Source organism: Theropithecus gelada, chromosome 1 (genome assembly GCF_003255815.1).
Source record: "Theropithecus gelada isolate Dixy chromosome 1, Tgel_1.0, whole genome shotgun sequence".
Classification (NCBI taxonomy): domain Eukaryota; kingdom Metazoa; phylum Chordata; class Mammalia; order Primates; family Cercopithecidae; genus Theropithecus; species Theropithecus gelada.
In genome coordinates this window covers 196,281,619-196,305,839 of record NC_037668.1, presented here as the reverse complement: position 1 = coordinate 196,305,839, position 24,221 = coordinate 196,281,619, and the positions used below count along the sequence as shown (strand labels likewise).

The 24,221-nt window shown below is 34.9% G+C and overlaps 1 protein-coding gene across 3 annotated transcripts in view; it reads right to left on the bottom strand.

The window, feature by feature from the left end:
* The window catches only part of NME7 (NME/NM23 family member 7), a 207,770-nt gene that overhangs the window by 91,868 nt on the left and 91,681 nt on the right, over nt 1–24,221 (bottom strand). For all 3 annotated transcript variants that reach the window (XR_003116277.1, XM_025363376.1, XM_025363382.1), the window contains exons 8-10: nt 14,154–14,218; nt 11,557–11,625; nt 7,169–7,270 (exon numbers count right to left, since the gene is read on the bottom strand). Coding sequence is in view for 2 of the 3 variants with exons in the window: in XM_025363376.1 (XP_025219161.1) it covers nt 7,169–7,270; nt 11,557–11,625; nt 14,154–14,218 (236 nt within the window). In the remaining variant the exon portion in view is untranslated. The remainder of the gene's footprint in view (nt 1–7,168; nt 7,271–11,556; nt 11,626–14,153; nt 14,219–24,221) is intronic.

The following is a 24,221-nucleotide window of genomic DNA, read 5'->3' as shown; positions in this document are numbered from 1 at the left end:
GTTGTCTGTCTGGCTGCTTCCTGCTGTTAGGGGGCATAGTTAGGGTATACACATACACACATACACACATTTATATCTTTTATTTCTACATTTAATCTGTGTATATTGAAAGCCATGACTTCATATCATATCTCCAATTCTAATTCGAACACAAAGTTCATTGCAGTTTTCTCATTTTCTGTATTTGTATATCTCTCCTCTGAGAGAAATCTGGTTCCTACTGTCTTTAATTTATTTAGTTATTTGATCAATTCTACCACATATAACCAATGTTCCACATCTGTCATCACCTATTCCCCATGAAGATGCTCTTCTCATCTCACGCAGGCACTCAGACGATGCCTCTCACCCGGATGCCTTGGTCATGCCAATCAGGCTCTGACACACCAGGCCAGATCTCCCTTCTGTATCAATGCCCATCTGGCACTGGGCTGCCTCCACATGTGAATTCTCTCTTCACCTCACTCAGGTTCTGACTCCCCATGCCAGGCTGCTCCCCAGGATCACAGGCACTCCTCTCTGTGCATAAGATCAGGCACCCTATGCCAGGCCATTCCTTCTACAGGGAAACCATGCTTACCCCACCTCGGCTCTAAAACCCTATACCAGGTTCTCTTTCCAAGTCTGAACCATGCTCATCTTACGCTAAGCTGTTCTCAGGTGTGGATGCTCTCCTCTTCTTAGATTTCCTGTTTAATAGATTTTGGATATTCATATATCTGTATATATGAATACAGACATATGAATATATACATATATACACATATATACACATTTATACACATATATTTAACAGATCTGTAATATTTTACATAGCATGCCATACTACAATATGAGTGGTGAAAACAAGGCAAATTCAAAAGTCTGGGGGAAATCCTGGACTCTTTTTTTGTTTTTTAATAGGACCATATTCTGTTTCAAAACGTCCATTCATTTGTCCAGTACATGACTCTAGACATATTCTTCCATTCATTTGTTCCACCATAAACTATTTATCAAGTGCTTTCCCCATTCTAGGTACTCTGCTACATGCTAGAAATACTAAGATGAATAAAACATTATCTTAGGCCACAATTTTAGGGAGTAGACAGATAGTAAATAAATACAGTAAAATTTAACAGGTGATATAAACATAGTATATATAGGGTAAAATGAGGCCACAAAAGAGGAAGTAGCCATTCTATCTGAGGGTGGTGGGACCAATATTGAATTCCCAGATGCTTGGGCAAAGTTTCAATAGCTGAGAGAGAGGGGAAGTATCTCTGTCAATAAGATAATAAGAGGATACAGAAACAGAGGAAAGAGTGAAGAAAGACACTGGTTTATTAAGAAAGAATAAACAGTTTGATATACATATGTATAATTTTTTTTTTTTTTAGACAGACAGAATAACTTTCTCACCCAAGCTGGAGTGCAGTGGTGCAATCTCAGCTCACTGCAACCTCCACTTCCCAGGTTCAAGCGATTCTCCTGCTTTTGCCTCCTGAGTAGCTAGGATTACAGGCACCCGCCACCATGCCTGGCTAATTTTTATATTTTTAGCAGAGATGGGGTTTCGCCATGTTGGCCAGGCTAATCTCGAACTCCTGACCTCAAGTGAATCACCTGCCTCAGCCTTCCAAAGTGCTGGGATTACAGGTGGAACCACCCTGCCCGGCCCAGTTTGATATTAGTGGAGGGTAAAGTGCAAATGCAGAGGACAGAGGAAAGGCACAAAATGCAGCAAGAAATGAGGCTAGAAGTAGGAATGGCTGTTTCATGGAGGACTTTGAAAGCCTTTCTATGGAAGGTAATAGGGAGCCACTGCAGGGCTTTAAGCAGATATTTTAAATAAATTATAGAAATGCAGTCTTATCAGTCCACATATTATATTTTATTAAAACTTAATCTCATTTTACTTTGTAGATAGTAAATAGAAATTACAAGTCTAATATCTCCCCCCTCCTTAATGAATTGTCTTGTGCACCACTCTCCTCTTTGGCCACCACTTCTAGAGGGACTGAAAGAAATTTTGTTAATACATAATGAGTGTTCCTTCCAGCTATTATAAGATCAGGAAGGGGAAGAATATGCCAAAAGCACAGACATCAATGATGAAATGATGTCAATCTGCAACATATACAGTTACAAACTGATTTAATGGTCACTGTTAGGCTGAACTTTCCTTTGAATCAGTTTATAAAATAGCTCTATATCTTAGAAAATAATTTGTTAGAAGCAGGACCCATTTTGATAGAAAAAATATTTAAATAATAAGTTAGTACCAGATGTTAGGTATATATACAATATAGCCAGTTTATTCATGAATTCATCAAACATTTATTGTATGGCCATTAGGTACCTGGCCATCTTCCAAGCACTAATTATATTTGCACATCTTGTCACCAAGGGTCTTTCTTTAGATATGGGAATGACTAGGCAATGAAGAAATGAATTTCTAAATTATTTTAAGATAATATAATACATGAATAGACTGGAACATCTGCTGTTTAAGGTAAGATTACTATTTAATTATTGATTCTATCTCTTCCTAGAGCTAGATCATACATTCTTCAAAAAACAAACCTGTACTGGCTTGATCATTAATATAAACCTAGTAGCACCTAGCAGTTACCGGCATGGAGTAAGCATTCAATATTCATTTGTTGGTGAAGTGGAGAGAAAAGGGGGAAAGACAAGAATGGAGAAAAGGAATCAAATGGATTTTGAAATTCTGAGACCAAAGGGAAAGAGACATTTTTTCGTCCTCAAAACATAGTTTGAATGGAACTACTAAAGTATTTCTTCTGATTTGAAAACACCCATCAAAGGCATACAGTCCTGCCTGACATCCTGGATCTTCACTTGGAAACAGAATGTAACTCAGGAGTCTGAGACACAAGAGAATTAGTTCTTATAAGTATATGCCTCCTCATTCAAAAGTTCATTAACTTTCAAGTTTCAAGATAAAAAGCATTTTTCTTATTATAAAAGTCATATAAGACTTCAAAGAAATTTTGCAAAATATAGGAAAGTAGAACTGAAATATTATCATATTTCCACCTCCTAAGGACAACCACTGTTAACATTTTACATGTAAAATCTGTCCCAAATTTTAAAATCCCTGCAGTGCAACTTTCTATAATGCTATGAGGAACTTATAAACAACTAAAATGAACCAAAAAAACATAATAGAGTAATGCCATTCATGCTTAATGAGACAAGATTCAGGGCCCTGAAACAGTTTCAAGATTCAGCTACCATGAGGTTACGAGGTCCTTAAGGAAATATAACGTGTTCTAGTCACCTTTATTATGCCCCAGCAACAGGACCTAGGAGTGAGCCTTGCACATACTATTCACTCAGTAAATGTTCCTTGAATAAATACCTAGAAAAAAAATGGGAATCAGCATTTTTTTTTTCTTTTCAAGACTCTTCTTTGTATGATCATGAACCTGCTCACTCCCCAGCTCCTCCCCAATGACCCCATCCTTTATTATTCCTTGCACTGACCATTAGTTCCAGCAGTAATAAAGAGCTTGCTGTAGCCCCAAAGTGTTGCTGTTTTAGGCATTCAAAACTTTAACCATATCATTTCCCACCTTCATCACTAAGCTAAGTTCTAATTTCTTACAATTCAGCTCAGAAGCCATGGTTCCCCTGACCTTTGTCACATATCTTAGTCCATTTTCTTTTGCTACAATATCTGAGACTAGCAATTTATGGAGAAAATAAATGTATTTCTGCTGGGTGAGAGCATTTGAAAATATTTTTTAAAAGTTATTTCTGTAAGAAATAACTGTAAGTTCTGGAGGCTGGAAGGCCTGAGAGCATGGCACTAGCATCTGGTGAAGGCCTTACTGTGTCATAACATGATGAATGATATCACATGGCGATAGGGCAAGAGTGTGCATGTCAGCCCAGGTCTCTCTTCCTCTTCTCATAAAGCCACTAGTCTCACCATGGGGGCCTCACCATGATGACCTTATCTAATCCTATTACCTCTCAAAGGCCCCACTTCCAAATACCATCAACATATACATATGGGCATTAAGTTTCCAACACATGAACTTTTGGGGGACATATTCAAACCATTGTTTCACACATTCCCAGGCTAAGTGCTATAATTCTGGGTTCCCACAGTACCTGCAAATATCTAACAATGCAATTGCCATATTGCATGGAAATTAGCCACTTACAGTTGTTTACTCACAGGCTAAGATCTTTGAGGCTTATATTATATACAACTTTATTACATAATATATACAACAAAAATATAGAAAAATATATATATAATTATGTGTGTATACACACACACACACACACATATATATATGTAATTTTATAGCAATAGGGTCTCACTATATTGCCCAGGCTGGTCTCCAACTCCTGGCCTCAAGCAACCCTCCTGCCTTACCCTCCCAAAATGCTGGGATTACAGGTGTGTGCCACCATGCCCAGCCTGGGCTTCTATCTTTGTATTCACAAATACTGACATGGGCTCAATAAATATTTATTGAATAAATGAGAGAACAAAAGAATGAATCATCTTATTTCTTTCCTTTTTTGTTTCAGTTTTTGTCTCTTTAATTTACTCCTGTTTGTTAGATCAAGCTGATCACTCACAGTTTTACTTACCTTAAAAAAAAGTACAAAAAACCCTCTTGCCCATCAAACAGAAATCAGAAATTTAAAATGTCAAAAATGGCAAAAACTGAGTTACATTTACTCATCTAGCCAAAAATCAATCCCTTCCTAATTTCTTATAATTAATTTTCAATAAACAGCATCATTACCAATTTCTCTCAATGTCCTCTGCAACAGAGTCACCCTGTAATCATTACTCTATCACAACCACAGGTATTATTTAAGTATCTATTCCTTCTCCCCAAAAAGATATAAAGGAGGTCCTCCCAACTTTCTCTATTGATGTTATCAGGTCCGTCTCTTTCTATTTCTAGAGCCTCTGTCTTGTAATCTCTTCCAATTTAGTTTGATCTAGTTGCATCAAAGTAACAATTCAGTATAGTCAAAATTAAGCTGCATACAAGGAATTCCAATTCCTATGATATGGGATTCAACTTAAATAGAATTATAATTTTTATCCTGCCTTCTAAGACTAAAATCATACCCATCTCTACCAGAATTCTCTACCATATTTCCTCTATCTAAGAAAATGTATTTCCTTGTGCTTCCAGCTATGTATTTCCCACCGAAGTCAAGAAAATATTCTTGCTGTACACCATAGTAAGTTTGCAAATTCCTTCACTGGTGGTTTTATACATGCTTTAGATCTTTTCCCATTCTCTTTGTGCCCTAATTTGTCTTTCAAACACCTGTTTATATCTCTCTTCCTTTAAGTTTTCTTAACTACTTTCAGGTCATATTAACTGCTTCATTGCTACACAATCCAACATTCGAATTTTACTAAAATAACAATATCCTTATTTGTATGTGGCACTGTAAGTGTTCTAAAAGATCTTTTAGATTTTTAGATCACTTACAGAGCAAGGAATGATAAAGGATAGGGTCATTGTGGAGGAGCTGGGGAGTGAGTAGGTTCATGATCATAGAAAGAAGAGTCCCAAAAAGAAAAAAGAATGCTGATTCCCATTTTTTCCTAGGTATTTACTCAAGGAACATTTACTGAGTGAATATATATATACACACTTTTAGAACATTGAAAACAGGAGTATTGTTCTCCCCTACTGGGCTTAATCTAGCAGCACTTTCACACAAGATGATTTCTTGATAGATGCTCTGGATTTATTGTCTTACATCTAAGGGTGTTCAATAAATGGCCGGGCACGGCAACTCATGCCAGTAATTTCAACACTTTGGGAGGCTGAGACGGGCTGATCACCTGAGGTTAGGAGTTCAAGACCAGCCTGGCCAACAGGATGAAACCTCGTCTCTACTAAAAATACAAAAACGTAGCCAGGCGTGGTGGCACACACCTGTAGTCCCAGCTACTCAGAAGGCTGAGGCAGAAGAATCACTAGAGCCTGGAAGGTGGAGGTTGCAGTGAGCCGAGATTGCACCACTGCACTCCAGCCTGGGCAACAGAGTGAGACTCTGTCTGAAAAAAAATATATTAATTAAAAATAAATAAATAATGTCCTGAATAAAATTAAATTGAATTGGCTGCTCATCTTCAATAAACTACTTATAAATAATAGCAAAATACAGGAAACAGTACATTTAAATTAAGGTTAGTGTTTAAATCAGTAATGCTTCCCACAATCCTATCCAGTTTCTAATATTTGCATAGAGCTTTATCACAGTGTTCTAATGCTACTTCTACTTGTCACCCTCCCCACACCTATCACACATACACACACACACACACACACACACACATACACAGAGTCAAATGTCCAAGAAAAAGTAGTTTGCTTTAGGAAGAAAACCCAAAGCAAATTGAAAGGTATACTAGTGAACACCAAATTTCATATAAGTCCCATTGACCATATTTACTTACGTATTGGTATGCTGCCACTTATTATAAGAGCCTTCTTTATGGGCCCCCTATGTCAAAGGATATATAATACCTTAGATACTTTCTATTATGAAGCTTGCAAAACATATTTATCTGGACAATTTAGCAAGAAGAAAGAAAAAAAGAAAATGCCATAGTAAATGCTTCTGCCTATTCTATATTGTCACTAAGTTAACAAAAAAAAAAAAAATTATCTTTCTTCGAATGTTATGTAAAAATGAATTTTGTAAAGTGCCATTTTGAATTAAAACTTTGTATATTATATTCACTTTTTATTTATTTATTTATTTTTTTGAGACGGAGTCTGGCTCTGTTGCCCAGGCTGGAGTGCAGTGGCCGGATTTCAGCTCACTGCAAGCTCCGCCTCCCGGGTTTACGCCATTCTCCTGCCTCAGCCTCCCGAGTAGCTGGGAGTACAGGCGCCCGCCACCTCGCCCGGCTAATTTTTTTTTTTGTATTTTAGTAGAGACGGGGTTTCACCGTGTTAGCCAGGATGGTCTCGATCTCCTGACCTCGTGATCCGCCCGTCTCGGCCTCCCAAAGTGCTGGGATTACAGGCTTGAGCCACCGCGCCCGGCCTTATATTCACTTTTATATTATTTACCTAAAGGAACAAATGAAAAATTATAAACCTGTTAAAATAGTGAATAGATAACACAAACTAGGCTAATATTTTAAACAATAACTTACAGGATCAGCAGGTCCACAAAATTCTCTAAATGTCTTTGTAGCATTATTCTGTTGAATCTCCATTGCTACGCAAGGGCCAGAAAACATTTCTGTCACCATGTCCTATGAAATTTAATTAAAAGAATGAAAAGAATTTTAACAATTTTTAACTCTCTTGTTTTAATCGTGACACTGTTCCACTAATGTCCTTAAAGTCATCTGTGACTTCTTCCCCACTTATATCCCACACATCAAGCAGTTCCCAAATTCTGTCCATTTTTCCTTGAAGAATATTTTTTATATATGCTCTCTCTTCTCCATTCCTATCACATTTTAATGTAATGTTTTATTGTCCAACACTTTCATTATTTGGAATGATCTTCTAGTATATCTTCCTTGCAAAGGCCTTCTTGAATACAATGTTGTTGAATTCACATTACTAAATATATATATATATAAATTTCAAAGGTGTTATCCTAAAAAAAGAATCATAATGCATTCTAGCAACAAGAAAATAATAGGACCAGATTTATTCTCCCATATTAAACATCTAGAAACTAGACAAAATATATGAAACAATAGTTTTCATACAGTGGGTGATGGGCAGCACAGGTCTATGACCCCTGAAAGTATGGAAACAGATGAGGTGAGCTGTAGAATTGCTCTGTCTTACTGTCTTGAGGCAGTTTCCAGACCAGTAGACCAGGCAGAGGAAACATAACAGAGCCCAACGTTCTCTGAGTTGAAAAGACAAAGATTGGACTTCGGGGTGGCCAATGTAGCTCTTATTTTCAGGGAAGAATACTGCAGAGATGAGGGGAGTATGCAGAGAATAAGCTACAGGATCTGCAGAGCAGTTCCCATGAGTTTTTGGCTACTAATCTGTCACGTGTTGAGGAAACTACTTGAGGCTGGGGAAAGAATTGCCACAAAGTAGACCAAACAACTCAGAGACAGCACAAGGCTGAGAGGAGTTTATGTTTCTACCAGTCAGAGTGAAAGGCCTTTTTATATGATACATGGAGCATCAGGGAGAGTCCTCAGAAGGGTACTGCACCATAGTAGTTGACCTAAATTAGCCCTAGATTATAAGAGGCCCTATACCCATCCTACAAAGATAAAAAGCAAGACTGAAAAGTTTCAAATTGATTCCAAGTGATTTAACTAAGTGCCAGGCCAAAATTGAACACTCTTTACAAATCTACCATGTAACACTGTAAATTTTACAATATGCAGCATCCAGTAAAAAATTACCAGGCAGGCAAATATGTAGGGAAATACTAACAATTACCAGAAGAAAACTCAATAAATAGACCCAGCAATTAAATGACATAATAACATAAGGATATTAAAACAGCTATTATAAGTTCCACATTCTCAAATTATACAAGGAAATATGAACATGATGAGGAGAAAATAAAAAATATTTAAAAGATCCAAATAGAACTTCTAGAGACATAATCTAAGACATCTAAATTTAAAAATACACTGAATGGGGTGAACAGGATAAGACACTGCAGAAGAGCAATAAATTTGAAGACATTCAATAGAAACTATTCAAAAATAAGCATAGAGAAAAAGAAAAATGAAGAAAAAAGCCCTGCTGTGCAATCATGTCAAGCTATTATATGTGTAATTAGAATATCAGAAGAGAAGAAAAGGTGATAAACATAAAATATATTTTTAAAAATAAGTGCTAAAAACTTTCCAAATTTGCTGAAATTCATAAACCTATAGATCCAACAGAACCCAAGGATAATAAATGCAAAGAGAAGTACACTAGGATGCATCACAATAAAATTAGCTAAAAGCAAAAACAAAAAGCCTTTTAAGCAGCCAGGGGGTTGGGCGGGGGAGAAGGATATTATATAACAGTGGGAAAAAGATAAGGATGACAACAACGATGACCAAAAAATGTAAATCTGTATTCTACACCCAAGTGAGAAAATATTTTTCAAAAATGAAGAAAAAAGGAAGACGTTTTAAGACAAAAAAGGCCTGAGACAATTCACCATCAGAAGCATTTCAGCGTAAGAAATATTAAAGAAAGTTCTTTAGGCAGAAGGAAAAAATACCAGACAAAAATATAAATCTATACAAAGCAACAGTAAACATGTCAAGTATAAACATAAAATGCTTTTTTTAGTTGGTTTCTTTTTCTTTTTCTTTTCTTTTCTTTCTTTCTTTTTTTTTTTTTTGAGACAGAGTTTTGCTCTGTTGCCCAGCTGGGGCACAGTGGCGCAATCTTGGCTCACTGCAACCTCAGCCTCCCAGGTTCAGGCTATTCTTGTGCCTCAGCCTCAAAAGTAGCTGGGACTACAGGTGCCTACCACCACACTTGGCTAATTTTTCTATTTTTAGTTGCTTTCAAAGATAATTGTTCAAAGCAAAAATATTAACAGTGTATTGTTGGGTTTGTAGCATATATAGATGTAAAATGTATGAGAACAACAGCACACAGAATAACAGGGGAAAAACAGAAGTATAGTGTTTTTTCTTAGCTCTCTATATAAAATGGTATAATGAAAAACATGATCAAAGAAAAATGCCTCTCACAGTGTCCAGAACACTCAAAAAATATTTTTTTTTCACCCTCTTGAATAGCAAAGAATACTTCAGGCAGAAGTGAAAATAGATATAAAAACTTTGAGGCAGAAGTACAGTAGGGATATGTGAAGATCAGCTTAGAGGCTAGGAGCTGAGTGAGACTACGGGAAAGCAGTAAGAGATGAGGCCAGACCATGTAGGGTCATGTAAGCCATTTTCATGACTTTGGAGGGTTTATGATACACAACACCAAAGTAAAAAAATCTATTACAGAATATATTTGAATAATGATCCAAAAGCAGTCATCTTACCTAATACAAACTACAGAAGCAAAAAGAGGAGGAAAAGGATTTCATAATTTATATGGTACTCATAACTCTACTCATTAGAGTTCCTGAGTGTATCCCCCAGAGTCATTTTTCTATTTCACAAAGGTCATATGTAATTGATTTTTTATGGATAATTATATTGAGTCTAATTTTCTGCCTCATGATATTGAAGTACTGCCTACACATAAATGTCAAGAGCCAAATTTTCAGGAGGAGCAGAAGGCATGAACAAGTTTTCCAAAAACAGAAAAGTAAATTTTGTCTGCTTTCCTCCCTCCCTTCCTTGTTTCCTTCTTTTCCCTCTCCCTCCTTTCTTTCCTTTGTTTCTTTCTTTCTTCTTTTTCTCTCTCTTCTTTTTCTCTCTCTCTCCCTCCTCCCCTTTCTCTTTTTATGTCTCTCTCTCTCACTCATTCTCTTTCAGTGTTGATTACAGATACCATTGAAAATAGACATACAAGGCTGATCAAAATGTATAAAATGGAAAGGAAAAAAACATGTTAAACAAAGAATTTCGTCAACAGCATAACATGTTCCTTCAAAAACTGACTCAGAATTTTTAAGTCACCCTAGTTTTTAATTAAGTCACACATTTTTTAAACAAAAAAAGAACCTTTTTGTTTCCTTGACAGCCTTTTGACTGCTGTCCTTAGGTAGCTATGTGTAGGATCATTTGATTTAATGTCTATCCTCCCCAGAGCATAAGTTCCATAAATGCAGGCAGTATGTTTTTTGTTCATCACTGATTATTTGGCATATAGCAGATACTCAATATATATAATAAGTGGATAACAGTAACAGTATGAGATAGGAATTACCACCTTTTTATGACTGTACATGTTAAAGTAGAAAATATAGGTGTAAATGATCAACATGGAATCTACTACCAAAGAATTATGCAGACTAAATAATAATAAAAACAACAATAATAGCAGGTAATATTTACTGAGTACTTTTAATATATAAGACTGTTTTACATAATTTATTTCATTTAATTCTCATAACAATCTCATAAGGTGGGTAATAGTATTATTCCCATTTTATAAATGGGTTAATCAAGGTTTAAAGAAGGTAAATAAATTGTCGATGGTCACATAATTACAGGATTTAGGATATGAACCTAGTGTCTGACTCCACAGAGCAGGAAGAAGAAAGAAGAGAATTGAGTTTAGGAAGCTGCAGGCTGGTTGCAATGAATTTTGGGAGATATGTAAGGTATATAGTTTGAAGAAAGTAATGTGGAAATAACTGACTGTTAACATCAGGTTACCTCAGGTTACTTTTTGTCATATGGATGAAAGGCAGAGAAAACTTCATTATTATATCAAATGAAATTAGCCTGTTTGGGAAATTTGGCTTGCTCTCTCCTGATTTCTCAGAAGGTCAGATAACAACTTAGGTTGTTGACAATTTTAGTATGAATGACTCTGTTTTAGTCTGGCCACTTGGGACCTAGATAGGAGCTTAGTCCAAAACACTGAATCCTATACTTTTTATTTAACAGTACAAATGTTTTACATTTACTTTCATACTTACATGATATTCGGTCACTACTCCTTTATAAACTTCATAGAATTCTTCAACATTAACCCGATCCATATTGAACTATATTAAAAAATAAAACAAAACAAAACCATAAACCAACCAACGAAAGAAAAATAAATGAGCCGCACTTAGCACTTAACACTTGTAATATCTTCTTTACTCTAAAATGTACACTTTACATATATTACTCTTTGAAGAAAAAGTGTTATTAAAGATCAGCTCATCAAGAAAAACAATGGATAACAGCATCATTCTAGGTTCTGTACGTGCATCATCTCATTTAGCCCTCACAACCCCCTTACTGCATATGTAGTATTAATAGCTCCACCTTACAGATGAGACTATTAAGACTCAGAGGGGTCATATAACCTCCTCAAACTGGCATCCTATCTCAAGCAGTCTAACCCCATTGATCATACTTTTACTTACTACACTACACCTCTCTCTGAAAAAAATCTCATTCTTGATACAAAAGATTTATATGCAATATTAATTGCATTATTGATAGATTAGTGGCACAAGAAAGAAATATTACTAAAGAAAAATAGTTCAGACTTTTAGAGGAGACAGAAAACAATACTATTTTCCTCCCAAGCATTTGGAAAAGTCCCTAGTTAGTCTAGTTCATGATAAAGCACTTATACAAGTCATGTGGACTTCCTGCTACTCTTCAAAAAGAATTATGAGTAAGAATATGCTTACAAAGTAAGTCTAGAAAGACTTATTCTTATCAAGGCTGAATTTAAATTTAGTTAGGATTAAAATTTCGTTAAATTCTAAGGGTCTCAAAAACTGACCTTATTTTTTTTTAAAATAGCCTCAGAATTCCCAATTTTATTTTCCCTCTATTTTGCTTGTTTATTGTTGCCAGGATTGAAGACCTACTGAGAAATTTCTGCCTATACGGACAATAATTTAAGCTGTGAGGATTTATTTTTATGGGCAACATTACGACTATAGGGAGGAAATTCTGTTGGATTTCAGTGTTTTATCCTACATTCACATATGTTTTGTTAAATGCAACAAAATACTAACAGAAGATATCATTTATTAAATACTTAGTAATTTGAGCCAGAAATGATTATTTTATTTAATCTGCAGAATAACCCATTTAGGCAAATAATAATACTTTCATTGCCTAGATGAGAAAACTGAGAATAAGAAGGCCTGACATTTGGCCAAGGCCACGTGCCTAGAAAGCAGCTAAGATTCAGAAATAGATCTTTCTGACTCCAAAAGTCAATGATTGTGCTTGCTACTACACTACCATGCCTTCCCTATAGGCTCAGTTAATCATTTTTAAAATTATTTTTTTCATTGAATACAAACGCTACCCAATCACCAATCACTATGCTAAGCTGCAGATCTAGAATTAGGTCAGTGTTTAAAACTAACATTTCTATATTTTTTTAAATAGGCTCATATGTCATCCTACAATCTTGTTAATATATCACCAAGCTAATACTTTTAGAAAGTTTTGGCTGACAATTACTTTATAATTCTAGGTAAGATTCTTGAAATATCAATTTTCTCATTAGTCTTCAAGTTTTGCTCAATGACTTTGTAAACTATTTCCTTTTTTTTTTGGCTTATTGGCACAAAATAGAACTTCAGTTTGTGTCCTGGTCCTTGATTTTGGGTAATCTTAAGACTTTGTAGAAAGCTGTTGGTGCAGCACACCAACATGGCACAAGTATACATATGTAACAAACCTGCACATTATCCACATGTACCCTAGAACTTAAAGTATAATAATAATAATAAAAAAAAAAAGAAAGCTGTTTCTTTTCAGAAAAAGAAAATACAAATGATACTGGTAAGAAAATTCTCAGCTTCAAAATGGCTATTTTGGTATTTCACTATGAAAAAAGCATAAACTTGCTGGGTTTCAAACACTGTAAAAACCAAATTGTTTATCTGATTCATATAATAATCTGTTACCCAATTTCTAGACAAATGTACCAATGAGTACAGCACAAAGGTATGACCTCTACCAAAGTGGCTGTTGTTTCTCACTGAAAGGTTTCTTAGGAATGTATGAGCAGCACAATTTTGAATAAGCGTAGGCTCTGAAGGTCCAGTGGTACAAGTGCCAATAGAGGTGCTGGAATACACTAACTCCAAAGAAGGTCTTGAGAGAAAGTTCAAAAACCAGCAAAAGGCACTGGTTAGGGAAAAAAAATCTGAAAACTGATTCTCTTCCTTCATTATCTGTTTAGTTAAGAATAGAGAAGACAGAAAACTCATCACAGTTTCTCACTTTGATTCTACATTTTGTTTATAAGAACAAAATACAGTTTTTGGTCCCTATTTGTTTTGCAACTAAAGTTTCCAGAACTGTATAAACTTACCTTATAAGCTTAAATTAGGTGTATCATTGAATATTACTTCTCTCAGTAAAATAGTATATGGGAAAAATCATTTCAAAAACCATTTTTTGACTATAGGAAGGTTACTGAGTTCAGTAAGTATATCTTTTATTTTTAATGTGGTTCACGAGTACACAGGGAACATTCAAAGTAAAGCATTTTATGACTATTTTTGAAAAAAATCCTCATGAATATTATGGTTCATTGTAAAGTACCTACCATCTGCATAGCTGAAATTTCAAAACCTGCATCTCGGATAGCCATCAGGATCTTTCCCAACAGTCCTGAAAATGAAGGACAATGAGTGTAAAAATACAAAATTTTAAGACATTTTAGTTTCTTAGAAAAGTACTTTTTCTTTATACTCTATATTAAAAAAAACACACACTTTGCAAGAGAAACTAAATTAAATCCCAAATACTGAGCATTAAATTTAATCATTTGATTTCCTTAGTAAATGCTTCAAGAATATCAACAATGGTTCTGAGGATTATGCAAAAAACTTTTAAGATAATATTTTGCCTTTAAAGCCCCTTAAGTCTAGTGATGTAGAGAACATAGAAATCAAACAATTATAAACAGCATTATTTAATACAAAGAAATGAAATGCCAAAGTACAAGATACAGAAGGAATTCAAACAAGAGTTCAAAGGAGGAGTAAAATCAAATTGTGACTGAAGAAATAGGAAGAAGCTTCAAGGGGAAATGAAAAGCATGCATGGTCCTTAAAGGCTGTGGACAGATGAGCTTATACAGGGACAGGAGAGAAGGCACACATCTGGGAAAGTGTGAGCATATTTAAACGACAGTAAGAAGAGAGAAAAGAAAAACAAAAAGGAAAAGAGATTCAATTCAAATCGATAAAGGCCTTAAATACCAACATGAGGAATATAGTCTTTATCCTACAGACGAGTGATTTTTATATTGGAGTCTATAGTCTCTGGGGGAAGGGGCTGACTTTGACATTCCATTTGTTTCCTATAAAAGTCTAAGTTTCTTTTTTTCAAGTCAACTAAAACTCTGTCTCTTATACATACGTGCACAAAGGCACACACACACACTCACACACACCCCATATTCTGGATCATCTGGATCTTACTGAGTGACCCTAAATCACCATGTACTGTTAGTGTCTGAATGTGCATTTGTATTTACTATCCTACCATAGCCATGTAGTGCTATTTTAATTGTAGCAGGCTGAGGGGTGAGAAAAAGATAGAGAAGGATCTATTTCTCAAATGATACATTTGTACCAAATGAAGGTCAAATGATATCATAGCATGCTATAGAAACAAAGGTTTCTCAGAAGCTTGAAGACAGGAAAGTGGTGGATTAAGTGAGTCATCGCAGTAGAACAGGCTCATGCCTAACTCAGAGTCTGTACTATATTCACGTTAAGCTTGTTTTTATGGCAAATAACATCCTCTGTCACATTAATGCTATCAAGTTAAATTTTGTTGTATAGTTTTGCTTGCTATGAATTTGCAAATTATTTTAGCTATGTAGTTTTATGTGCAAAAATTTGTATTTAGTTTTAATTTGGACATCTTTAAGTTGTATTACTTAAAGTTAAAATAATTTATGTCAACACTGAGAGTCCACGAGAAAAGCTTTCCTTCAAAAAGAAACACTGCCAAAAGAAATGAAGAGTTACTAAAAATGTTGAATGAGAAAATACAAAATAAAAGTAGTATTTTAGGAAGGTCACTAATGCAATAGTGATGAGCAAGCTGGTCTGAAGAAAAGAATAAGTAGTGGAAAGAATAGCAAAAGCTTTTGAAATCATTCAGAATGCTGGTTGGAAAAAAATAGGCCAAGATATATTTAAATATTTTCTCTCTTATTTTGAACTTCAAAGCGTGGATGGCAGCAGTAGAGAAAGAAGGAGGTAATGAATATAAGATATTTTCAAACAAGAAGCAATAGGATTAAACTGGATACAAAGTATGAAGATGAAAGAAGGGTAAAAGATGATTTCAACATTTTGAACCCAAGTGAATAGAAGAATGACAGCACCTTTAAGAAGAAAACAAGTAATGATGAAAACAAATTAATAAGGGGAAAGACACTGAATTATTTTGGACATAGAAACCCAAAACATACTATATAGCATTTATAGAGAAGGAAACTGATCAGATCTTGAGGATGCAGCATATCCAGTGGCTGAATGAGTAAAATAATCTCCCTGCACCAAATCAGTGACATGGGATTGCATACCAATAGATAGAATTATAAAGATAGAATAAGAGGTACAGAGAGGTTAGAACTGAAATGATGCCAAGAGGCATTTGGAGACAGTACTTTATATAAAGACTTGGAGAAGAATACATATTCAAGGCAAAAGGAGCATTAAGCAAAGGTCCGGAGATGTAAACACCATAGTTCTTCTGGAATAAAAGTATCTTCATCTTACTGAATAATAGAGTGGAAAGGAAATGAGATAGAAGAGAAGGGAGGAGAGGTGGCAGAAGCCATGATAGGACTATACAGAGGTTTGGATTGTATCCTGTAGGCCAGAAGTTCTCAAATGTTGTGTTCATATAGACCCTTTAGCTTTTAGGTAGTACTGAAGACCTTTATATAGGTTACCTCTATCAATATTTACTATAACATAAGTTAAAGTGTGTTTATTCTCCTTTACTTGACAAGTGGTAGTTTCTTTTTTCTTTTTTTTTGAGACGGAGTCTTGCTCTGTCACCCAGCCTGGAGTGCAGTGGCGCAATCTCCGCTCACTGCAAGCTCCACCTCCCGGGTTCATGCCATTCTCCTGCCTCAGCCTCCCGAGTAGCTGGGACTACAGGCGCCCGCCACCACGCCTGGCCAATTTTTTGTATTTTTAGTAGAGACGGGGTTTCACTGTGTTAGCCAGGATGGTCTGGATCTCCTGACCTCGTGATCCGCCCGCCTCGGCCTCCCAAAGTGCTGGGATTACAAGGCATGAGCCACCATGCCCAGCTGACAAGTGGTAGTTTCTTAACCTTTATATAGGTTATCTCTATCCATATTTACTACAATATGAATTTTAAAAAACTTTTAAAATATTTAATTTAAATATAACAAAAATCCTTTAAATGTTAACATAAATAACATTTTGTGAGGAAAAATATGATAGTTTTGTTTTTTTTTTTCATTTGATCTAAGCCAAAAGGCCAGGAAGAGATTATAGTATTTTTTTTAATTAGCGAAAAGACAGATATTGTTTTACATTTTTAAAAAATCTCTTTAATATCTCACTTAATAAAAGGCAGCTGGACTCTCACATCTACTTCAGCTTTCAATCTGTTGCCATATGTTGTTTTGGTTGGAGTATATTTAGTTGGAAAATGGTAGAATATTTTAATAACCTTTTTACAATAACTGTGTATATTCTCCTTTACTTGATAAGTGATAGTTTCTTAAAAGTTTGTTGCAATATATAATCTAAAACCTTTATCAATAAACTTTTTTTTTTACCCTGTTACATTAAAATCCACTGGTCTATCTTGTATGTACTTTGAATGAAACTATGATATGACTCAGACATGATTTTCAACATCACACATTAATCATTTGGCAAATACCAGCTCACTGAGTTATGCAGATTTTCCAAATGCTGATTCATTTCATTATACATCAAAAATCAATTAAAAATTTGTTAATATCATCACCAATTTCATCGAAGAGTCTTTCTATTCCGTTATACAATGTATTCGGAAGTTGTCAAACTGAAAGTGGTGAATATAGTTTTCCAAGGTTCTAAGTTTAGTTTTCCTTTGTAGTTTATCTTCACTTGGATTTTATCTTTGGCAATAGCTGTTGTCAGTTGTTTTCTTTGATATGATAGGCTTACTTAATTTGAAAGACAATGCCTGCCAAATACACAAGTCTGAATAAGCACAATTTGTCTGTCAGTCATTCTTTCAAGTAAAAATGGTATTCCATAAAAGAAAAAGCATCTAATTGAGCTGACAGCGCAAACAATTGTGAACAGGATTACTCACAAATGCTCTTCCTTAAAACCATTATATGGAGCATTATGTGTACTTCATTTACTTCACACAGAGTATTAAAAAGACCTATATTTGAGGATCAAAAAGTAATAAAATTATTTTTACTGCATCTAAGATATTCTTAACTAAGTATGGCTTTTTTATTTTTTTCCTGCAGATGCATGATGGTCAAAATACAATAACTACTAGGACAGTTTGGTGCCACTGCCTTGATTCTAAGGCAGTAGCAGTTTTACTCACCATTGCTTTTGCACCATCAGTGCAAATGACAACACATTAAAAAAGGCAATTAAGTATGAAATCAGTTTTGGTCTTGTAGATCCATAAAAGGGTCTCATTTATGATAATAACAAATACATGATTACATATTAACCCTAATCTAAATATGAAATTTAATCTAATCTAAATATTAAACGCTATGTTTTAATCAATATGAAAAGAAGTCTATAAACTATATCTATTACAAATTCTAAGAATAAATAGGACAAGTTCACAAGATATATAGGAAGATGCTCACCACAGAATCATTAGTAATAAAAAAATTTTAAGTTCTAAATAATAAAAAACAGGAAAAAGTTAGATAAAGAAGAGTAAGTTCCTACAACTAACTTATTACTCAGACATTAAAAATCAGATTTTCAAGTGTTATTTAATTGCATAGAAAAAAATTCAAAGTACAATGTTAGTGCAATTCAAAATTGTACACATAGGATAATTCCCAATTCACTTTATAAAACTAGTATTATCCTGATATCGCAATCATATGAAGACAGTACAAAAAAATAAAACTACACTCCAATAGCCCTTATGAATATAAATATAAACATTATTTTTTAAAAATTTTAAAACAATAATTTATTTACTTAATTTGAGAAAGGGTCTTACTATGTTGACCAGGCTGGCCTTGAACTCTTAGACTCAAACAATATTCCTGCCTCAGCCTCCCAAATATCTGGGATTACAGGCACATACCACTGTATCTGGCTAAACATAGAAATTATTTCCAAAATGTTAAAATTTTAGAAATTTTATAATTTCCAATACATTTAAAATTTTATAAATTTAGCAATATATACAAAGAATTATACATCATGACCAAGAGAGGTTAATTTCAGGTATGCAAGCCTGGTACACTATTCAAACTATCAACCAATATATTAACAGGCTAAGGAAGAAAAATCACATGAACATATCAATATATGTTGATCAGATATCTATCTATCTATCTATATATATAACTGCATATATTGATACAGAAAAAACTTTTGAAAAAATACAACACTCATAAATAAAATGGTAAGAAAAAAATAAGAATAGAGGACAACTTCCCCATCTTCACAAACTGCATCTGCAGAAACCTACAACTAATATAATAGTGAAAGACTGAATGCTTTCAATGCAAGACAGTAAACAAGGCAAGAATGTCCATTCTCATTGCTCTGATTCAATATGGTGCTGGAAAATTGAAGTCAGTGCAACAAGACAAGAAAAGGAGATAAAAAGTATACAGACAAGAAAGGCAGAAATATAACTGTTTCTATTTGCATATGATATGACTGTCTATATAGAAAATTCCAAATAGCCTAAAAAAATTCTAGAGCTAATTATTTATTTCAGCAAGGTTGAAAGATACAAGGTAAACATACTAGATCAGTTATATTTCTACACACTAGCAATAAATACTTGAACACTAAAACTAAAAATATAATAGCATTTATAATCACTCAAAAAGGAAATAAAATTGGGTGTGAATCTAAGCAAAAATGTATAGAACTTGTATATGAAAACTACAAAATGCTGGATGAAAGAGCTAAATAAATGAAGAGCAAACAGTATTCATGGAATACTTAACACAATAAAGATGTCAACTCTCCCTAAATTGATGAATAAGTTTAACAAAATTGTTATCAAAATGCCAGCAAGTTTTTTGTAGCAATAGATAAAATTATTCTAAAATTACATGGTAAGATAAAGGAACTAGAATAACTAAAACAATTTCAAAAAAGAAAAATGTGGGGTAACCAGTCTACTCAATTTCATGATTTATTATGTAACTACAATAACCAAAAGATGGTGTAGTATTGTCAGTGATAGAGATCAATGTAACAGAACAAAAAAACCCAAAATGGAACCACACAAATATGTCCAACTGATTTTTTACAAAGGTGCAAAAGCAATTCAAGAGAGAGAACTTTTCAACAAACTCGGTAAAGTTAGGAAATAAAGTCTCTAAGAAAAAAGAGTTACTTCCCAGAAGGAAGTCTACACAATGAAAGGATAACACACATTTGGGGAAACAGCTAGTCTTTTCTCATCTATACATTGTGTAAGGTAGTCACATATTATTACACGTAATCCTCACAACGCTGCTATGGACTGAATGTTTGTGACCCTCTGAAATTAAGATCCTAACTCCCAATGTGATGAAGGTAGGGCCTTTGTGGGGAAGAAGTGATTAGATAGCAAGAACAAAGCCCTTGTGAATGGGATTACTGCCCTTATAAAAGAAGCTCCAGAGAGTTCTCTTGCCCCTTTCACCATGTAAAGACACAGTGAGAAAGTGCCATCTATGAAGAAAACCATGGGCCCTGACCTGAAACTGAACCTGTGGGACCTGATCTTGGACTTCCCACTATGGAGAACTGTGGGAAATACATGTCTGTTGTTTAAGACACCCAGTCTACAGTATTTATATTGTAGCAGCTCAAATGAACTAAGACAATGCCTATGAGTAAAGTAATATTATAATCTTCATTTTATAGACGTTGAGTATCTATACTCAAGGATTAAACAATATCCCTTAATAGCTAGTAAGTGATATAACTGAATTTTAAACCCAGTTTTGCTTGCCCCAGGGCCTAAGATTATGCTATAATAAAATAAATAATCAAAATATTTAGTTGGCATATATATATATCTCAATTAAATAACTAAACAATTTATGTATATGCAAAAACATACATAAGTGTATATATCTATGTATATATATAGCTATGAAACATCTTTTTTGATCTTCTGAATATATACTATAAAATCTTTAACAGAGATATAGAATGTATATCTAGTAAATTCTTAATTGTTCAGAGGATAATCACTTAATTTAACTTACTGATTATTCAGACTAAGATTTCTTTCCTTCTTACCATTCTGATGCTTATCAATTTGACAGAAAAAGGAGGAAAAAAGATCAGTTTATTATTTATTAATAGTTCTAGGAAACTGCTTTATAGAGAGAACATCATTAAAACTTAAGTTGTTGGCTGGGTGCGGTGGCTCATGCCTGTAATTCCAGAACTTTGGGAGGCCAAGGTGGGAGGATGATGAGATCAGGAGATTGAGACCATCCTGGCTAACATGGTGAAACCCCGTCTCTACTAAACAAAATACAAAAAATTAGCTGAGAGTGTTGGCGGGCGCCTGTAGTCCCAGCTACTCGGGAGGCTGAGGCAGGAGGATGGCGTGAACCGGGAAGGCGGAGCTTTCCTTGAGCCGAGATTGCGCCACTGCACTCCAGCCTGGGTCACAGAGTGAGATTCCGTTTCAAAACAAAACAAAACAAAACAAAATTGAGTTGTTAAAAAGTAGACACATAGTATTCTTCAAAATTCTAACAAAATTGGTTTTCATAGTTAATAATCTAATAGTTTTATTTTGCCACATGTATCTATATCAAAAATATTTCTTGTGAATATAACTTATTCTGACGTTCAAGTCTTTCCTGGCATCAATATTTTCCCTTGATACCACAATATCTACTAGCTAAGTGCGGTGGCTATGTCTGTAATCCCAGCACTTTGGAGGACAAGGTGGGTGGATCCCTTGAGGTTCGGAGTTCAAGATCAGCCTGGCCAACACTGAGAAACCCTATCTCTACTAAAAATACAAAAATTAGCCAGATGTGCTGCCGCATGCCTGTAATCCCAGCTACTTGGGAGGCTGAGGCACAAGAATTGCTTGAACCCAGGAGACAGAGCTTACAGTGAGCCAAGATTATGCCACTGTCCTCCAGCCTGGGTGACAGAACAAGATTCTATCTCAGAACAACAACAAAAATAAAACAAATAAACAGAAAATCATAGTATCTATCATCTATAGTATACCTCACAGCAATCTTGCAGCCAATGAGCCCCTTAGACTGTGGAAACACTTGAAAAATATCGCTATCATGAATGTTAAACTTACTGGATGTAACAGCAAGATACAGATGACAACAAAACCCTATGCACGAGCACGAGAATCGATGAAAAGGACACTTTGGTGAGCAAAACAACTTACAAAACTGAAATTTAAAGAAGTGGCCAGGCTGTTACACAAGACAATTCACTATTACCTGTATGCTTTGCTTCACAATCCTTATAACAAATAGGAGTGGTGGGAAATAAAATGAAAGGATTTTTAAAAATGAAAAAATGTCAACAAGGAAATCTTGCAATTTATTTTGGAAAGAAACTAAAAGAAAAATTTTAATTGTGATGTAGCCAAGAGTACATGAACTAATAAAACTGCTGCCTAAAATAGACACGTTTAATATTAATAACCATAACCCATTTAAATCAAATTGGAAGGATATGATTTCCTTTAAAATTTAAATCTAGTAAAATAAAACTCAAAGCCATTTTAATTAAAAAATAGACCTAGTGTATCTTTAAAATATGATTAGTGTAAAGCCAAATAAAAAAACTAGAGATTATGAGAGTTTAATGTTCAATGCTAACGTATAAAAGAAATCACAAGTGTTACTAAATTCAACAGAAGGAATTTAATACTAATCTTGGCAAACATGCATAACAAATAACCTTAAGCATAAAAACCAGGTGGAAAAGCTTTCTGTCTCCTAGAGAGCAATATGTTACTAGGCAATACCACTTCACTGATAATTTTCCTGCAATGTTTAATGGAAACACTCAGATGGTTTAAGCTACCAATGTCTACGGTTTTCTGCCTTGCAATAAGGAAATATATTGTAGAATTATATTAAACCAATTGCAGACGAGAGTCTGGATTCCAGACCATTCTGGGCAACATGGTAAAACCTCGTGTCTACAAAGAATATGAAAAAAAAAAAAAATTAGCTGGGCATGATGGTGGGTGCCTGCAGTCCCAGATACTCAGGAGGCTGAGGTGGGAGGATTGCTAGGGCTCAGGAGGCCAAGATTGCAGTGAGCTGAGATGTCACAACTGCAATCCAGCCTGGGTGATAGAGTGAGACCATGTCTCAAAAAAAGTAAAAACAAATCAAAATAAATAAGTGTTTGGATTCCACAGAATTGTTAAATTGAGAACCAGTAAGGCACTTAGGTTTTAATGGATCTCAAATTTAATCCATCAGTTGATCATAAAACCCACATTAGTAGAAAGTAGGCTTTTAAAAGACAGATTTAATTCATCCAATAGATTTCTGATCCTCCACTAACACCATACACCCAAATCTGAAATTCACATTTTTCCTTAAAGCCAATTTCCTAACAAGAACAAGCTATACATTCCTTACAAGGTAGTAAAAAGAGTAACCAACAGAATAACTTTATTTATTTTATTTGTTTTTTTTTTTTTAGAGGTGGGGTCTTGCTATGTTATTGAAGCTGGACTTCAACTCCTGGGCTTAAGTTATTCTCCTACCTCACCCTCCCAAGCAGCTAGGACTACAGGCATGTGCCACCATGCCCACCTAATTATTAAAAATTATTTGTGGAGACAGGGTCTCACTATGTTGCCCAGACTGGTATCAAATTCCTGGCCTGAAGTGATCTTGCCAACTCAGTCTCCCAAAGTGCTGGGATTACAGGTATGAGCCACTGCATCTGGTCCAGTATAACAACAGCTTTGTAGATATACCCACAATATGGTGACTTTGTGTACTGAAATTCATCAAGATGGAAATAAGTGAATAGAAAATAGTAAAAACAGGCTCCATACCATCATAGGAACAGCAGAGAAGACCTACGGGAATGAAGATTTCCAGAAAAGGGTAGTCAAGGGTTCCTCCTCACTGTGAAGACAAAGACAGGCGAAGCATGCAAAGGAAGCTAAGAACAGCTAAACCTTGGTTGAAATAAGATCACAGGTTTAAAACAAGGACAGTCTAAGAAAAACAAAATAAAGTAGGGTACTGAGTAGATAGGCTGAAAACCAAAAACTGTGTAAGATTGGGTAAATAGGCCAGGTGCAGTGGCTCACGTCTGTAATCCCAGCACTTTGGGAGGCCGAGGCGGGCAAAGGACGAGGTCAGGAGATCGAGACAACGGTGAAACCACGTCTCTACTAAAAATACAAAAAATTAGCCGGGCACGGTGGTGGG